The sequence below is a fragment of the Cydia pomonella genome, chromosome 5 (genome assembly GCF_033807575.1).
Source record: "Cydia pomonella isolate Wapato2018A chromosome 5, ilCydPomo1, whole genome shotgun sequence".
In the NCBI taxonomy this organism is placed as follows: Eukaryota; Metazoa; Arthropoda; class Insecta; order Lepidoptera; family Tortricidae; genus Cydia; species Cydia pomonella.
Window position 1 is genome coordinate 11,027,009 of NC_084707.1, and position 19,228 is coordinate 11,046,236.

Sequence of the window (19,228 nt, forward strand, 5' to 3'; positions counted from 1 at the left end):
TGCCACACGCTGCCAACGTTACCTGCCAACAGCGCGTCGCGGGCGCGCTCCCGAGCAGCGACCAGCCTGGCGGGCGGGGCGCGCGCCGCGGCGGCCAGCGCCCGCGCCAGCGCCGCGTCGCCGCGCCACGCCGCCGCGCACAGCGCGCCCGCGCCCGCCGTCGCCAGCGCCATCGTGTTGTGCCACACGCTGCCAACGCCGATGTTGCATTCTGTCAACAAGTTATTACAAATTGGGAAGAGTATTTTATGTGTTCAAGTTGAGAGTGATTAAAGAAGAGACGTTTAACATATAGATTACCCATTACATTGACCCGCCTGTTGATATCTCTATTGCACGCGCATAGTTATATTGCTGTCAAGCTCGCACAGTGACATTGACAACTGGCATCATGGGCGGGACTGCAATATAATTATGCGCGTGCAATAGAAATAGCAATAGGCGGCTCAATGTACAAAAATCTATCTAGTATCTCTGCTTTAGAGTTGTACCACTCTCAAGAATGTTCTCCGTTTAGCATGGGCAGGGAAACATTGTCCGAAATTATTTCCCATAATAAATGGAGGCTGACTAGTTACATCTCTGTATTGTAGTAATTATTTATTTCAAGATTTTTATAATGTAATGTCTACTCAGGTATTGGCTGTTGCTATGTATATTTCTTGTCACGTGCACACCTAAGGCCAACTTCCAAAAACATTTTTTTTTTAATACCGTTCTCGAGAACGGCACCAATCCTAGGTGATCTTTCCGTAGAAAAAGAGTGATCTTCAGTGCTGCAGCAGATCTTTGAGTGCAGATATGTTGGCTAAGCCCGACACGGTCAGGTCATTATAGTTGATGGAGTCGCCTTTAGTTAGTATCTTACTTGTATTCAGGTTGAGTGGAAACTGGCACGCCACTGATGACGCCATCTCCGTTTTACCATAGAGACAACACCCTTTAGCTAACTCCACCATGGTCAAGTCATGACTTACAGTTGATGGTGGAGTCTCTTCGGTTAGTATCTTACTTGTGTTCAAGTTGAGTAGAAGCTGGCACGCCACTGACGCCATCTCCGTGTTCCCATGAGACCACACCCTTTAGCTAACTCCAGCATGGTCAAGTCACGACTCCCAGTTGATGGCGTCGTCTTTCTATTAGTATCTTACTTGTGTTCAGGTTGAGTAGAAGCTGGCACGCCACTGACGCCATCTCCGTCTTCCCGTAGAGAGACCATAGTGCCGCCGTGTTGGCTAACCCAGCCATGGTCAGGTCCGTCATAGCGTGGAGGTAGTTGATGGAGTCGCCCTTGGTTAGAATCTGTGAAATAGTCGTTATCATCACATGTTCATCTATCTAGTTGATTATTACATTTTAGTGTGCAGTGTCCGGCTGTAACATGCTTTTTTTTAGTTTCTTAGCTATGGTCAAGGACATGTAAATCTGATGTAAATACATATACAAAGACATTAATAAGCTCCATACGTTGTGTGCGTCATAAATGTTATTATTTATTATGTTTGAATTTGAGCCTTTTGCGTATTAAGACTGTCATCTTACTGCTGTCACATAACTCCGAAGCCTCCGAGCTTTGGTGTGCAACAACAAGACTACTACCGTTTCGACGTAGACTTTTGGAAAAGTAGGACTAGGACAAGGATAACCAATAATAGCGGCCGCCAGCTACAGTAAGTAATAGTAGTACCTGGAAGACCTCGGCGGGGCGCACGCTGTTGACGGCGGTGTGCTGCGCCATGAGCTGCGCGGCGGCGGCGGCGGGGCGCGGCGCGCGCGGCACCCGCGCCAGCAGCGCGGCGCGGCGCGCGCGCCCGCCCGCCAGCGCGCCCCACGCCGCCGCGTGCGCCAGGCACGACCCGTCCGCCGCCTCCTGCGCCGTGGCCAGCGCCTCGCGCACGCTCTCCATCGCCAGTGAGCTGTGCCGGAGTACATTCCCGGATGTTACCAGCTGTCACCCATACTAACGGGAGGGAATAACCTACCCTACCCTAAACGATACAAACTCCAAGGCAAAAAAAAACTATACAAGCTCTGGGTATTGTGAATTAGTACATTGTGCAACGAGGGGGAAGTGAAATTTTGAATACGAGCGTGGTAATTCCCGACAGCCGCAGGCTGGAGGGAATTAAAGACCCGAGTTTGCAATATTCTTACCCCCGGAGTTACACACAATGTTTCTCATCACACTTGCGAAGAAAAAATAAATTTTAAGCGAAATAACTCTTAAATACGGTGACATATCAAACATTCGTCCGCCATTTTGTAATTTTTTGACAGGTTATGCATCGAAGGCACAGACCTATTCGGCATTCAGCCACGATTGAAAATTATGTAAAAAAAATTAAAAACGGCTGTTAAATTAATCAAATTATATAATTTTAAACATAAACAAAAATATTAAATTATAAACGTCAGTATTTTAAAAGTAAGCACATTTATGCTACTTGGTTTGTATAAGTGACATAGGTAATTGAAAAAAAAATACCTTTTTTTTCACAATCCATAACTCCCGCGGAAACAAAATAGGCCTTTGTCCTTCAGTACACCTGCATGAAATAAGATCTTTTTCGAGCAAGTGTGATGAAAAATAAATTTCTTACAGTTGCTCCTTTGAGTAATGAATCAAACACGAGGAGGCAGACCTACGTATACACCTGATTTTGAATTTATGTCTTGACTCATAAGTTGTTAGTAGTAGATAGTAGGTACCAGTGGCGGCGGCTCCATACAACCCGATTCCCACCGGCTTGCCTAAATATTATTGCTACATAAACCAACGTATAAATCATCATTAAAATTAAAAATATACCCACAATGAAAACAATACGTATTACATTACCTTGGAATTGATAACATAAAGGAAAAGATACTAAAGCTTCACTAATGATTAAATTTCAACTTGGTAGGTAATCGTAGCGAGCGCGCGAAGTGAAACTCAGCTTGACTATTCATTCATGAAACACTAGACAGATACGTCAACTCACGCACACGCTCATAAAGTTTGCTATAGAGAGTCCGTGCGAATTAGCTTCAAAGCAACTCGGTCTTGCATCGAGTTATTCATTCAAATAAAAACCTTAAGTATAACCATATAAGGTTTATATTGGAAAAATGTACGCACATATTCATAAAGTACGCAAATTGAGGGCAACTTTCTCTTTTACTCCAATCATGGCGTAATTAGGGTGACAGAGAAAGATGCTCGTAATTTGCGAACTTCGGCGTTCGTGGTACAGAGGCACACGGCAACATGCTGCTTCATTTGAATTTAAACCTTAAATACAAACAGGTAAGATTTATATTGGAGTGTAACGTTTCACAATTTTGAATCGAGTGGCGTTTGCCGCGTGTATGGTTAATATTGCTATACAAAAACATTGAATTGAATAAATGGGTAAAATTATATTGTATTTTGCTATTGTTAGTACTAAATTTAGTATTTAAAAAAAAAAAGTTAAATTTTATTACAAAATCCAAGATTATTATGTAGTTTCAAGCTTAATAATTTGATAACGTGCGGTTATTCAAAAAAGTACTGTTTGTTGTTTTGTAGTAATAGGTTCTAGAATTCGTGGGTGAAAATTGAATAATGTTATGATAACACTCCCGTCCCGGTCGTTGCTAAGGCGTTAATATTGTTATTATTAGAGTTTTCAATGTTTTTATATGATTTTACTTAGTTTTATGTATACATTTCTATGTATACAGTTACTAAAACAGTGAAATTTTGTGTATACTAACTGCAAAAGGTTGCGCCCAAGGACACCACTAGCGCATGCTTCACTTTTATCATGAAAAAAGTAGGTACATAAAGTTAAGTTAGGTGTTTTTTGTTGTTCCGAGTTGCCTAGCCAAAATTTCCACACGCCGCGACTGGTAGGTACCTACAGTTGTTCGAAAATAAATACCTACAGACATAAGTATAGAATAACACATCTTAGAATTTGGCTTCTTGTTAATGCCTTAATGCCGTACGTTGTGTACAGAACGTGACACTGTACGTACAGTTTGCATCAAATATGTAGATAGTGACAATCAAGGCCTGCACAAATCACATTAAATGTATCAATGTATATATTTTTTCCTATTTCAATTAGATTAAGGTACAAATTGAAATGCTCTGGGATAAAGCTCGGAGCATCACCGAGAATTTTTACTCCGCGGCATCAAAGAGCACGTTAGAGGATACCGCGGCGGTAGACGGCGGCATCCCCCGGTATGCACACCGTAGTCTCCCGAGTGCGCCGGGCCGCGTGGCCGCTGAAGGCTTGGCACAACGGGGGAGAACTCGTGGCCACCAGTAACTAATCCCTTTTGATAGACGATACCGCGCTGGCAGACGCTCGTGGTATCGCGGGGGATTTTCCCTCGTCATTGTGCGCTGCGCGTAAAAAATCCTGTTCGATGTCCTGCTCCGCCAGTTTGCGCAAGCCTTAGGTCAAATATATCGGTACACGTTTTTATTTCTATGATAACAAAGGTGTGTTAACTTACTTGTGACCAAACTTCGTATGCATCGCAGCCCTATTAAGAGCTGCGTAACGGAAACTCTTATTTCTATCGTTACATGCGCTGCTGTTGCCTGTGACGCAAAATACCGCGCGATCGAAGCAGTTGTAGAGAGAGTCTTGCGCGCCGCAAAACTCTTTCATTCGTATGCAGTTTAAGAAACTGAGGAAATGCTGAAATGTAGAGCAATGGTGTGTTTTATGCACGATTTATACATGCGCGGAATGTGGTCCACGACCAAAAGATAAACTACAGAATTGGATCTTGTTTGGATTACGGGTGAAAAGGACGACGGACGACAATATATCAGGTGACCATAATTTTCACTAACACAAAATGATCCAAGTTTGTCGTGAATAAATAATTTATTATTATTATTATAAGTCAATGCTGCGTCGTTTTACAATATTTTTTATGACAGTATGCCACATTGATGCATTGCGATGCATGCGACGACCCGACGCAAACACAACGCAACGCACCAGTGGGGCCTCACTCTTACTATGAATCTGCGTCTATTGAGAAAGAGCCGCAGCGCGTCGAAGCGAATTTACCATTCATAGTAAATGTATAGAAAGCGAATTATTGCGAGCCTAGTGGACGCCAGCCTTAAATGAGACACAGTTCTTGAGTTTGATTCTGTCTTTCGGACCGATCTTTTTGTGTTAGAGCACAGTCCGCTTTAGATACACTATAAGTATAGTCTAAACTAGCATAAAACGAGCTAATGTAATGTCCGTCTCAGAAGTCGCATATAATACAAAACAATGCAACAACAACAAATCTTAATCCGGCAGCAATAGTCAGCAAAAAATGCATTACGAAATTTTCGAAGCCAATTAACACCAACTTATTCCTAATACTAAATGATTTTTCTGATATCTGATATCACAAATACCATTCTTTATAAGATTTCAGTACTTACAATGTCTGAATATTCCGGGATATCATTCATGATTCTGTTGATTGTTTTCTGCAGCTGGCGCGGTGGTAGAGCCTTCTCCTCATTCACCTGCAACAGATTGGCTTGCTGGGCTGTAAACAGCTCGGCTTGTTTTCGAGACCATTGACATTCCTCAAAGCTGCTGAAATAAACAAATATTTTTTTCAAAATTAATCAATATCCTACACACTGATCTGTGTAAATGCTAAGTATTTCAAACTCCTCTTGCTACAATAGGAAAGAGAAATACATTTAAGGCGAAGGGTACGGCAAGCTCTTTCCATACAAACTTTGTGCGCGTTTTTCTTCGTTTGTGTTTGCGCTACAGTTATTGTTTTTGGTAAATATGGTTATTTTTCTGTTAGCTAGGGCTTGATGTATTATTTTTTTATTAATTTTTTTTTGTTTATTTTTTTTTTTTAATAAAGGAAATTTTCTATATCAAGTTCTGCGTATATCCAATATATACAAGCAAAAAATGAAATGAAATGCTATAGTGGCAAAACTAACGAATAAAACTTGCACAAGGTTTGTATGGAGAATGCCTTGCCCTACCCTGCGTCTTAAAGAAAAGATTCAATCATAGTACCCACACAAATCTCGTTTGTTTAGCTTAGTGTGGGATTCGTAATATTTATTTATTTGTATAAGATGCGTAAAGTCTAAGACAAATTCACAGCTGAGGTAGATGGCGCTATTCGTAGGGTTGCCATACGTCCCGTATATAGGAGATTGTCACTGTATTTTAAGTATCGCGTCCGGTATTTTTTCGTCCCGCATAGCATAGGTCAATACCGCTGCAGAATATGCGAATTAAGCTATGTGAATAAGTATTTGCACCTGCACTAGAGTTGCCACAAAATATATGGCCCAGTACAACGCCATTTATTCCAGCTGTCAAAGAAAGAGACTATTTACTTCCTCTTAGACTTCAAGAAACTTTTATAAATGAACACTCTGAAATATACATATTTTGGCAGTAATATGATACTAACTTGTCTCTGTCTATTATGTTCATCCTAAAAGATAGCTCAGACGATTTGAGATCTTCAGGAAATGCTTGCGATGTCGTAGCCACTTGGGGTTCCACATTATTTAGTTTCTGAAATCAAATGGGTAGCTTTTGTTTTTGAGATACTCTTCTTCTTCCTCGCGTTGTCCCGGCATATTGCCACGGCTCATGGGAGCCTGGGGTCCGCTTGACAACTAAACCCAAGATTTGGCGTAGGCACTAGTTTTTAAGAAAGGGACTGCCTTCTGACCTTCCAACCCAGAGGGTAAAACTAGGCCTTGTGGGGATTAGTCTGGTTTCCTCACGATGTATTCCTTCACTGAAAAGCGACTGGTAAATATCAAATGATATTTCGTACATATGTTCCGAAAAACTCATTGGTACTAGCCGGGGTTTGAACCCGCGACCTCCGGATTGCAAATCGTACGCTCTTACCGCTAGGCCACCAGCACCTCGTTTTTGGGATACTCAATTTAAGAATATGTTTTATGTGACGAAATTGAACGTTATATTATATACCTACGTAATTTACTTGGGTCCATTGTTTCCCACCAAGCATCAGTGGGGAATAAAAAGACGTGTACCATTTTGACGTGGCACCTAAGACTTTTTAGAAGTAGGCAAAAATTAAAAATGAGACTAACAAGCACAAACGATAATATGTAGTTCTATCTCGGCTACTTCTATTGAAAGTTCCATAAGATCATCCTGTTCGTACTTGGTATTATTATTGTTCCTGTCCGTACATACTTCTGTAAAGTACTTTCTTATTCTTATAAAACAGTTTACTAAATAAAATGTTAGATGGCGCTGTACCGGGAGCGGCGGTTTCTACATTGCGCGAATGAAATATTTATTGGGATTGTACGAGGGTTGATTGAAAAATTCGCGGCCTGGCCAATTAAAAAAAAAACTTTTTTCTGCCGCCATTTTGAACTGTCATTATTCAACTGTCTTCCCGCGGAAATTTCAATTAGCGTCTATATTTAAAAGCAATTTTACGGCATATTTAAAGTTACGTGTCGGTAGATATCGTGAAAATGGAGAAATTAGAGCAGCGTGCTGTGATTAAATACCTGCATAAAAAAGGATTGACACCGAAACAAATTTATGATGATATGCAAAGTACATTAGGGCAATCAGCTGCCCATTTTTTCACCATCGTATATGATGGACACATATACGATGGTGAAAAAATGGGCAGCTGAATTCAAGCGTGGACGAGATAGTATCGAAGATGACCCTCGTCCCGGGAGGCCAACAACGGTGACTAACATGGACAATGTGACAATTATATGCAAAATGATAATGAAAGACCGGCGATTAAAGGTGCGGGAAATAGCTGACATCGTAGGCATCTCTTATGAAAGACCTCAAAATATTATAGTCAACGAATTAGGTTTTTCCAAGGTGTCGGCGAGATGGGTCCCGAGGCTTCTTTCAGCAGTGGAACAAAAAACCGCTCGCCGTACTAATTCACGTGAATGTCTACACCCGTATGAAGTCGATACTCAAGACTTTTTGGACAGATTTGTAACTATGGATGAGACGTGGGTCCACCACTATTCACCAGAGACCAAACAGCAATCGAAGCAGTGGGTTCGTCCTGGATCTCCGCCTCCCAAAAAAGCCAAAGCAATTTTGTCGGCCAATAAAGTCATGGCATCTTTTTTCCGGGATGCAAAGGGAATAATAATGGTTGACTATCTCCAGAGAGGTAAAACTATAAATTCCGACTATTATTGCGAGTTATTACGCAGATTACGCGAGGCTCTGAAGATAAAAAGACCTGGAATGTTGACAAAGAAAGTTATCTTCCACCAGGACAATGCACGTGTTCACACGTCACTAAAATCGATGGCGGAGATTGCCAAATGTGGGTTTGAATTATTGCCCCACCCACCCTATTCACCCGATTTAGCACCATCGGACTTTCATCTGTTCCCCAATTTATAAAAACATATGGGTGGTATGAAATTTTCAAGCAACGCAGAGGTCCAAGCTAAGGTGGATGCCTATTTTGAAGGTCTCGAGGAAAGCTTCTTCAAAAGTGGTGTAATGGCTCTGGAATCCAGATGGAACAAGTGCATTCAACACGACGGGGACTATGTAGAAAAATAAAAATAAATTAAAAAACCTCTGTTTTGTTTTTAATATTCAGGCCGCGAATTTTTCAATCCACCCACGTATATAAGGGTGTGGGATATATTTCAACTATTTCAAGTATATTTACTTCATTAACGTGTCCATTAAACGAAGTAAGGAGGAATACATACCATTATTACCATTTGTAATCTCTATAGAATACTTTAGTTTTCTATCAAGATCTTGTTCTGCGGTGGCAGCCTGGTTCCATTTTTATCACTTGGCACTAGGCCCGTCACTTTCGCGCTTACACGCTTGTTAGAATGTGACAGGCATGGTGACAAATGACAAAGAGCCGACCATCTTAGCCCTACTGGGCTTTTTTTATTCCCAATATCAGCCTCAATATTGTACTCATATTTTTATCACAAATTCAGCTCTTATAGTTTTTGATTTTTTTTCACTACCCCATTTGAATGAAACACACTTTATACAGAATCATGATAAATATCATGTAAAAATTTGCCCCGTACCTCTTTACTCAATGACCTCATCATCAGTCCTGGCCGGCCTCTCTGGTAATAAAGGCAGAATGACTTGTATAAGGATACAACTTGCACAAAGGTAAGCTTGTCTAGGTAAACCATGATTCTTCTTAGATAAAATCCTGAAAATTCAATCATGGATTAACAATGACGGTTATAGCATATTTCATTTGAATTAGATAACAGCAAGTGATCATCCTGATTGATCCAATTGTATTTCAATATATGCTTGTACAGTTAACAGCAGTATATACTAAGTGAGTAGTGTGTTCAAATTAGTTTTGGCCGAAACGTTAATGCATGACCCATATACTGCCCACTGTAACCGTCCATTACAGTTTACGGTTAAATTTGTAATGGTTAATGGTAAATTGCAATTAACATTCAGCCAACACTGGTTTAAATATTATTTCTAAAAAAATTAAAAACTAAGTTTTTTAACTTTTGCTGTTAACTGTTCCAAATTGGGAGTAAACCCTTAATCACTGACATATGTGATATGTTGCCAAGTCAATATAGTGGAAGCCGTACGAGCCCAATTTCAAAGAAAAACCGCAAATTTGCACACGCATACTAAAGGTCAAAACAACATTTTTTACTCGCAGTTCCTAAAAAACATTCCCTTAGAAGGGGAGTGCCGAGTCATATATTCTCTTAAAATAGGTACTGAAGTAGAACTTAAGTCTCTTCGTAATATTGAAAAATTATAAAAATATACTAAATGATATTATATTCAAAATTGATTTCTTGGGGTTAAATATGAGGATATCCCGTATCGTTTGTGGTATATTGTACAAAAAACAAATCAGCCATATCGTATCTGGAGGACCCCAAACTCGGTATGTTAGAATTTTTTTTTTTTAATGAAAGAAATGTAATAATGTTGTATATTTCTTTGCGTGCCTCAGAAAGCCCTTTCATTTGATACCAAACACGATAGATTTCTGAAAACAAAAATATTTTTACTTACAAAAAAAGAATGACTTCCCTCGTAAGGGCATTTTTTTTAGGAACTGCAGGTCAAAATTTTTGTTTTGACCTCTAGTATGAGTGTACCTAATGGCTAAACTGTAACTGTACATTGATAATTGGTTACCATAAAAACATTAAACGGAGAATTATACAAATAAGCTGAAAAAATATAATATGAATAATAAAGGAGAAGGAGGAATTAATAAAGCTATATAAATACGTAACATACCTAATACACTGCACCTACTAACAACACATGTATTTATCTCAGTCTGTTCTATCATGAGTTTGTCAACAGCAGAGGTGACACAATCCATCAAGGCACTGATGCCATTCACATAGATGTTCTGTAAGCGCACACAAAAGTTCTGCAAGTGTACACTTAGCAGATTATAGCGGCCATCAGTGAGTAGTGCTTCCAATTCTTTGAATTCCATATCTGGACACTGAAAATTACCATATTTGTAAAATAGTATAAATCTGTATATATAATATATAAAATATACAAGCAGTACTGCTTTTTTGTTTTCATTACTGATAATAATTATACACTGCATCTTCATCCTCGTGCCGCCCAATGTGCAAAACATTGTGCAAAGTAACACACCATAACTGCCCAGACATTAGAAATTAAATCGGAGCTAAACGGCCAGTGTACAATATGCTGTACATAAACGTTTATCAGATGTAAGTTTTAAATTTTCCCGCTAAAATTGAATTCACCTAGAGGCCATGAATGGTCGGTTCAGTGGCTACTATTTTGACAGCTCACGTTTGACAGATATTCACTGATAAGTGTTTGACTTCCGAAAATATTCAAACATGCCGCCATTGCACACGACACATGGGTATATAATCTTGATTTATGAAATGAGTCATGGCTTTTTTCTTTATGAGAGTGACAAAAGCGGCCAAGTGCGAGTCGGACTCGCCCATAAAGGGTTCCGTACCATTTATGATGTATTAAAAAAAACTCCTTACTAGATCTGGTTCAAACTAATTTTCGGTGGAAGTTTGCATGGTAATGTATATCATATATTTTTTTTAGATTTTTCATTCTGTTATTTTAGAAGTTACAGGGGGGGGGGACACATTTTTTCACTTTGGAAGTGTCTCTCGCGCAAACTATTCAGTTTAGAAAAAAATTATATTAGAAACCTAAATATCATTTTTGAAGACCTATCCATAGATAGACACGTATGGGTTTGATGAAAAAAATTATTTTTTTTTAAATTTTTATGACGTATTAAAAAAAAACTACTTACTAGATCTCGTTCGAACCAATTTTCGGTGGAAGTTTGCATGGCAATGTATATCATATATTTTTTTTAGATTTTTCATTCTGTTATTTTAGAAGTTACGGGGGGGGGGGACACACTTTTTACCACTTTGGAAGTGTCTCTCGCGCAAACTTTTCAGTTTAGAAAAAAATGATATTAGAAACCTCAATATCATTTTTAAAGACCTATCCATAGATACCCCACACGTATGGGTTTGATGAAAAAAGATTTTTTGAGTTTCAGTTCTAAGTATGGGGAACCCCCGAAATTTATTGTTTTTTTCTATTTTTGTGTAAACATCATAATGCGGTTCATAGAATACATCTACTTACCAAGTTTGAACAGTATAGCTTTTATAGTTTCGGAAAAAAGTGGCTGTGACAGAATCGGACAGACAGACGGACATGACGAATCTATAAGGGTTCCGTTTTTTGCCATTTGGCTACGGAACCCTAAAAATTATCCTAAATGTTTGCTTACTGTTATTTTTTTGCAAAAGCACTAATAGCTATTTTTATTTCTTAATCATAAGATTATGTACATCGCAGTGCACATGGGGTGTTACTATTGTAGTTATTTTTTGAGAATTTATATTAAGGTCTACTTGTTGAATCCTATCTGGAAGAATTTTTGCTATCCTGAATACCAACTGCCTGGTGATAAACCAAATATTTACAGTCTTAGTGAAAAATAAAGTTGTGAAGAAAGTGATACTGAAATACAGCAAACACCAAATAACTTTCATAAATAAAAAGGATATTATGTTAAACAATTGTGTAAGTATTTATTGGAGCATTTGTCAAGCATTTTAGTGTCCGATATGAGTGTTAAAATACATTAAAAAAGTTTGTTCTCAACAAAAAAATATATGTTTTATTATTTTCGACTTAAGTAGCTTATTAAGTAACTATTAAAGAAGGAAAATAATAGTCAGAGGCTGTGTTATAGAAATATTTTATTACGTGCCTTAAAGTTTAATAAAAGTTGATTTAAATATATATATATTGTAATATTTATAGCTACGAATTTAGATTAAAAACCCAATGTGCATTTAAATTAACTAAAAATATGTGTTGTAACTCAATTTATTGTATATATTTTTATTCACATATACATACAAAAAAAAACCTGCTTGAGTTCGTCACAAAAAAAATGTTTTAGTGCGTGGGCAGTTACGTATTCAAAATATCATGGCTCATATAAAATAAAAATAAAAATCATTTATTTCAGACCGATAAGATCCATAAATTTTGTTAGAAAAAGTGTCAAAGTTACTTGTCAGGGTAAAACCTTGCTCGCGATTTAAGACGAAATTTAGTAGTAAAAGCGTGTTTTATCCTATAAAAACTGTTTTAATGTGCTTGTGAGTAGTTGTGGAAACTGTGACAGTGTTTTCTACATGTAAAACTATAAACTTTGAACAATATTAGTGCTAAATATCTGTGACTGACAATTACCCCAATTTAAATATATAAGTCTACCCTCAATATTTTTCTCAAGTTGTCATTTAGTGTTGCCAGTGCAAATACTCTAAAATCTACCAAAATACATCCGAGAATACGAAAACAATGTCAGGGAAGAAAATTGCAAGTCCAAACGTATCAGCACAGGGAAAATGCACAAGATGTCAGAAGTCGTCAAATGAAAAAAAGCTTTCAGCTAATTGTGATTTGTGCAAGAATCTCTTCTGTAGCGACTGCCATGGCCTGTCACCGACGGAAGTTAGAGTGCTTGAACTAAAAACTGTTGCTCGAGTTATGACTTTTTACTGCACTGACTGCAGATCGGCAATAACACAGTTGCCAATGATTCTAAAAAAACTGGATGAACTAACTGGAGAAGTGCAGAAGCTCCGCGTGCGCCAAAGCATGCTGGAGACTAGAGTCGGCAGTTCGAGAAATAACGGAAAGATCGAACCGGGCGAACAACATTATCATCTACGATATTCCAGAATCTATTAGTGAGGTGGCCGAAGAGAGGAAAGAGCAAGATGTGCGTGAAACAATGAATTTGATAACCAGCGTTTCAAAGAACGTGAGCTGTGTCGGAATAAAAGCGTTTCGCCTGGGTGCTAAGTGCAGCAGCCGCACGTCGCCGCGCCCTCTGAAGGTCATCTTACGCAGCAAGAGTGAGGCGCTGGAAGTGCTTAGCAACAGAAAAAAGCTAGCGAAGCCAACGTCCGTGAAAGCTGACCTTACACCCATGCAAAGAGAATACCTTCAGTATTTAAGAGAAGAGCTTAACAAGCGTATAAGCGAAGGTGAAACAGGGATCACAATCAAGTACATCCGGGGCCACCCAACAATCGTAGAGACCGACCAGTCGGCTTCCAGACCGGCAAAAAACCAATAATTCATACCAGATATCGCCGGAATGATCCGACTGCCACCAATAATAAAGCCATTGCAGTTGGAGTACCCTTACCTCCTATTATTACTGTCAGTATTTTTTACACTAATATTCAATCTATTACTTCCAAACTCGACCTACTTATTGCTAGAGTACATAACCTGAAACCCACTCTGATTGTTATTACAGAAACATGGCTCAAACCAAATATTCCCGACTCGATGATAAAAATACCAGGCTACGATTTATATAGAGATGACCGGACTGAAAAACGTAGTGGTGGAGTAGCAATATATGCTGCGAATGGACTGGATATTAAAATAAAAACTAAATTGTACACTAAGTATAACACAAAACTTACAAACTCTGAATGCCTATTCTTGGACGTGGAAATTGGCAACTGCAAATTCATCTTATGCGGCGTATATAGGGGACATGACTCAACAATTGATCAGGACAATATCCTTCTCAATAGGCTGAGCGTGGCTTCGGAGTCAAATCTACTTGTCGCTATGGGGGATTTTAACTACGGTGGAGTCAAATGGCCATTAGAAAGTTCAGGATACCTGACACCGCGAGAAGATAACTTTTTACAGTGGTACAACAATACGAACTTCCATCAACTGGTAAATAAAGATACTAGATTTCGCCAAGGCAACCAACCATCCTGCTTAGATCTTATTCTAACAAACGATGATATACTAATAGCAAAAGTTGACCACCAAGCTCCTATTGGCAAAAGTGATCACACTTGCCTGCAAGCTACCAGTCAGTTGCAAACAAGGACACCCAATGCCACTAGACAGTTGCGATATAATTACAACAAAGCGGATTTTGACAAAATAAATGAGACAATTTCACTCAGATTACCACAAAAAATGGAATCGGTGGATAATGTCATAGAACAGTACAATATATTTCTTACTGAAGTGAAGGACGCAGTTGCCCTATATGTACCACAGGCTAAAACTAATGCTGTTGCACCTGATAAGCCGTGGATCAATAAAGAGATTCGAGATATGATTAAGCAGAAAATAGAACTATGGGACAAATATGTGCTTACTGGCTTGGATAAATTTCACAAGGACTACCGAAAGCTAAATAACAAGCTAACGAACCTCATAAGAACATGCCGCATAAAATATGAAACAGACTTATTAGAAACTGGACCAAAGCGGTTCTACTCCTACATTCGCCACCAACTAACATCGAAGGTCAGCACACCTAACGTCGTTTGCAATAAACAAGGACATACTGACAAAGGATATCGCTGAAGTTTTTGCGGATCAGTTCGAGGATGTCTTTCAGGTAGAACCTCAAGGACAACTGCCACACCTAGATCCATCCCTTAGAGTTGAGGAGTGTATTACAAATATTACATTTTCGATAGATAAAGTTAAACAGGTAACTAAAGAAATGAATTCAGATTCTGCACCTGGACCAGATGGCATTCCTGTTACATTGCTGCAAAAGTGTGACACCTTGGTTGGCCCGTTAGCCATGATAATGCAGACATCATATGACACAGGCATTTTACCTGAGCAATGGAAAACGGCAACCGTGACACCAATATTCAAGAAGGGAAATAAGCTTGAACCATCTAACTACAGACCAATAAGTCTCACTAGTGTAGTATGCAAAGCCATGGAGAAAATTCTGGTTAAACACATAAGAGGATTCCTTGCCCTGCACAGTGTGATTGGTGACCAGCAGCATGGTTTCTGTCCGCATCGCTCTACAGTGTCCAACTTGCTGTCTTGCCTCTCCTCCTGGACTAAAAGTTTTGACAAGAGGGACCCTACAGATGTAATTTACCTTGACTATGAAAAGGCCTTCGACAAAGTTCCCACAGAGAGGCTACTTTATAAACTGGAACACTTGGGAATCCGTGGGAAACTATTAATATGGATAAGGGCCTTTCTACAACATAGAACCTTTGAAGTTAGAGTTGGTGAGACTAAGTCAAGGCAGCGAGAGATACAGAGTGGAGTACCACAGGGTTCAGTTTTAGGCCCGGTGCTTTACATACTATACACTGTTGACCTTCCATGTCGCCTCAAATGCAGTATTAGTACTTTTGCGGATGATACCAAGTTATTTGCTAACCCACTCCTAGATTACAGCCAACTACAAGACGATCTAGATGCAATAGTAAGCTGGTCTAAGGAATGGTTAATCAATCTGAATTCTGCCAAATGTACAGTACTTCACATAGGAAATCGGAATCCCCGCCAGATTTACAACTTGGAAGGCACTCCACTAACGGCTGTAAAGGCACAAACTGACCTAGGTGTTAAAATCTCTGAGGACCTAAAGTGGGAAGAGCACATATCTACAATGGTTAAGAAAGCAGTATTTCACACCGGCCCAACGCCTACAGCTTTATAAGGCGCAGGTGCGCCCGCACATGGAATACTGTTCTCATCTATGGGCAGGGGCACCCCAGTACCAGCTTCTCCCTCTGGACCGCATCCAACGAAGAGCGACTCGAATTGTCGACTGCCAGTGTATTTCGGATCGGCTTGACTCCTTGGCGCTGCGTAGAGATGTGGCCTCGCTCTGCATTTTCTATCGCATGTACAACGGGGAGTGCTCCGAGGAATTGTTCGGATTAATCCCTGCCGCTTCTTTTCGCCATCGCCCTACGCGACAACATTTCCATCCTCACCACTTAGATGGTTGGCAGTCCTCAACTGTGCGTTTTTACAGGAACTTTCTGCCTCGCACTGCTAAACTGTGGAATGAACTGTCGCCTGCGGTATTTCTGGACCGATACGATCTTCAAACCTTCAAGAAAAGAGCGTACTCCCATCTTAAAGGCCGGCAACGCACTTACAACCCCTCTGGTGTTGCAGGTGTCCATGGGCGGCGGTAATCGCTTACCATCAGGTGATCCGTCTGCTCGTTTGCCTCCTCTACCATATAAAAAAAAAAAAAAAAAAAAAACCAGAAGCATGATTTACCTCATTAGAAAAGCCTTCAAGACCTTAACACCGTATATGATGCTAAAAATATACAAAACATATGTCAGACCCGTACTGGAGTATGCTTTTCAAGCCTGGAGTCCTTACTTTGCCAAGGACATTGAGATGCTCGAGAAAGTACAACGCAGTTTCACGAAACTGCCAAGGCAACTTAAAAACAAGCCATATGAAGAGAGACTAAAGGAACTAAACCTCACTACTCTAAAGCACCGCAGAGAACGTGGCGACCTAATAGAGACGTACAAAATACTATCTGGGCACTATGACCTCAAGGATTTCCAAGAGATGTTCAAGCGCAACAACAACAACCGTCTGAGAGGTCATCATTTAAAGTTGGAAAGGCATAGGGCTCACAGTAACCCATACAAACACTTTTTCAGCAATCGAGTGGTGAGGGCTTGGAACAGGCTCCCAGAAGTAGTGGTTTCAGCACCAAATGTGAACCAGTTTAAAAATAAATTAGACAAGCACATGATATCTACTACTCATTCATGATAACTATCTTTATGAATATTGGATACAGGTCATATCAGTTGTCAAACTGCCTGCCTGCTTATTAAATAATAACAATAAATAATAACAGGAAAATAATTCTTACACCCTAAGTTAGTACCAATTAATTTACATAAAACTAAATTAAAATTAATTTATCCAGCTCATTTAGCCTTGCCTATCAACACGTCTACACAGTAGCTCGTGAGATGGCAATCAAGGCGTTCAGCCAACATCCTTAGGAGGCTGTTGCTACTGCCGCGCACGCGTGTCAGCAGAGACGCTATTCTTTTGCGCCAGATGGCATAAAAGTCATCCGTTCGCGCCTCCGCGAACATCCGGTATGTTGCGCTACAGTACCTCGGCAGCTTCAACAGCATCCTCAGGACGTTATTATACTGAACCCTTATTGTATTATAGGCTCGCTGCGTAAATGTTGCCCACAGACTACACGTGTAAAAAGTTTGGCAGTATGCTTTAAAGTGTTAACTTTACTTCATATATAGCACACTGGGCGTTTAACTGATCTTGCATTTTTTCTTGGGCAGCACTAGTATATTAATAATAATAACTAAGCCTTCTTTATTCCTTAATAAAATTTCAGTAACATTCCAATTATAAACACATTTAACATTATTTAATTATTCAATCTAAATTTATTTTGTATGCAATTATTATATTATAACTCCCTTTATTTATTTTTCGTCTTAGGCTAGATCATTTATAATATGAATATAAAAGTAAAATATAAAACACTTCAAAAACAATACAAAAGATATAAATTATAACTATTATTAAGAACCTCTCTACAGAGTAAAGGCCCTTACTCTAATAGCAACTTATTAGCCGCGTCCACACAGAGGGATCAAGAGAGGGGAGAGGGAAGGATGCTCGCTCTGTGTGGGCCAGGCTATTGGGTGCATAAAATCTGTATGCTTTGCCTGCGAATGACGTTACTAACCCAACCAAAAACAAAAGGTTTAACTAACCTGAATGAGTTTGAGTGCTAATAAACAGAAATCTTTCCTGTACTTTGGAGCCATAGTGCAGTCAATCATTTCCTTAGCTGAAATATTTAATAAGGATTCAAATTTAATCATTAAACTAAATTCTTAATCACTAGCAAGTTTTTCCAAACAGTTATAAATAATAGGAAAAGGATAAATTTCATAATTATAGGGTCTGTGATACATGATGGAAAAAAAATAGTCATAGTGGCAGGTCCCATACAAATACTTGATTTTAAAAAAGGCTGTAAGTAAAATTACAGGACGAGTATCGGCAACTTTTATATTCCAAACTTACAAAAGAAGTAGATCAAAATGTTCAATACTGCATCAGAGATCTAAATTTGGATCTACTAAGTTAAAGTTAAAGTCAAAGGTTACCATAACAACTCACCTTCTATCTTCAACAAACCATACTCTCTAATAAAAGCGACAACTGCTATTTTATGTGGAGTAATGTTTTCAACGTTGCCTTTAACATAAATAAATTTCATTACGTCTAAATTCTCGCTGCCGCTCTCCATGACTAAATAACACCGTAGTACTTGTTCCTTTTTATCTTCTTCACGTATTACTAAGGTAAACTTAGGTATTTGGTTCAGTTATTTGATGATTAAGAATTATGCGTATGTTCGCTGCTGCAAACAAACAAATTCTGCTGCTGTTTCGGCTAGCCAAAATATAAACACAACACCACTTTGAAATTAAATTAAATTGTCGTTGTCAAAAAAATTTGGTTGAAAAATGTCAATTTATTCAGTTCACGTCTTCACGTTCTGTGACGTTCTGAATATGGAGTGTGGAATAGTTCTGAAAGCAATATAAGCTAGCTGTCTCATGCATACTCCGTGTAACAGAATGGGACGCTTCGCTGAAAAAGGTAGCAATCGTTAAAATACCTTCTAAGTGTTTAAAGGGACAGAGATAATAATTTTACTAAAATTCTGTTATAAAATATATATCAAAAATAACAATAAATTATTTGGTAATAGGATCGTTTACATTTAATCGGCCATTATCATACTAATAATATAAATTCTTAAAAAAAGA

At 39.0% G+C, this 19,228-nt stretch overlaps 1 protein-coding gene across 2 annotated transcripts in view; it reads right to left on the minus strand.

Moving 5' to 3' along the window:
* Window positions 1-19,057, minus strand: part of LOC133518265 (anaphase-promoting complex subunit 5) — a 23,316-nt gene extending 4,259 nt beyond the window's left edge. Inside the window, exons 1-10 of one of the 2 annotated variants that reach the window (XM_061851909.1) lie at window positions 18,573-19,057; window positions 18,161-18,237; window positions 10,296-10,512; window positions 9,083-9,216; window positions 6,448-6,554; window positions 5,435-5,591; window positions 4,495-4,682; window positions 1,688-1,916; window positions 1,152-1,302; window positions 23-211 (exon numbers count right to left, since the gene is read on the minus strand). In XM_061851909.1, coding sequence (XP_061707893.1) covers window positions 23-211; window positions 1,152-1,302; window positions 1,688-1,916; window positions 4,495-4,682; window positions 5,435-5,591; window positions 6,448-6,554; window positions 9,083-9,216; window positions 10,296-10,512; window positions 18,161-18,237; window positions 18,573-18,702 — 1,579 coding nt within the window. In that variant the 5' untranslated portion in view covers window positions 18,703-19,057. Of the gene's footprint in view, window positions 1-22; window positions 212-1,151; window positions 1,303-1,687; window positions 1,917-4,494; window positions 4,683-5,434; window positions 5,595-6,447; window positions 6,555-9,082; window positions 9,217-10,295; window positions 10,513-18,160; window positions 18,238-18,572 lie in introns of both variants that reach the window. The other variant, XM_061851908.1, reaches the window with a different exon arrangement.
* Between the last annotated feature and the right edge of the window lie 171 nt (window positions 19,058-19,228).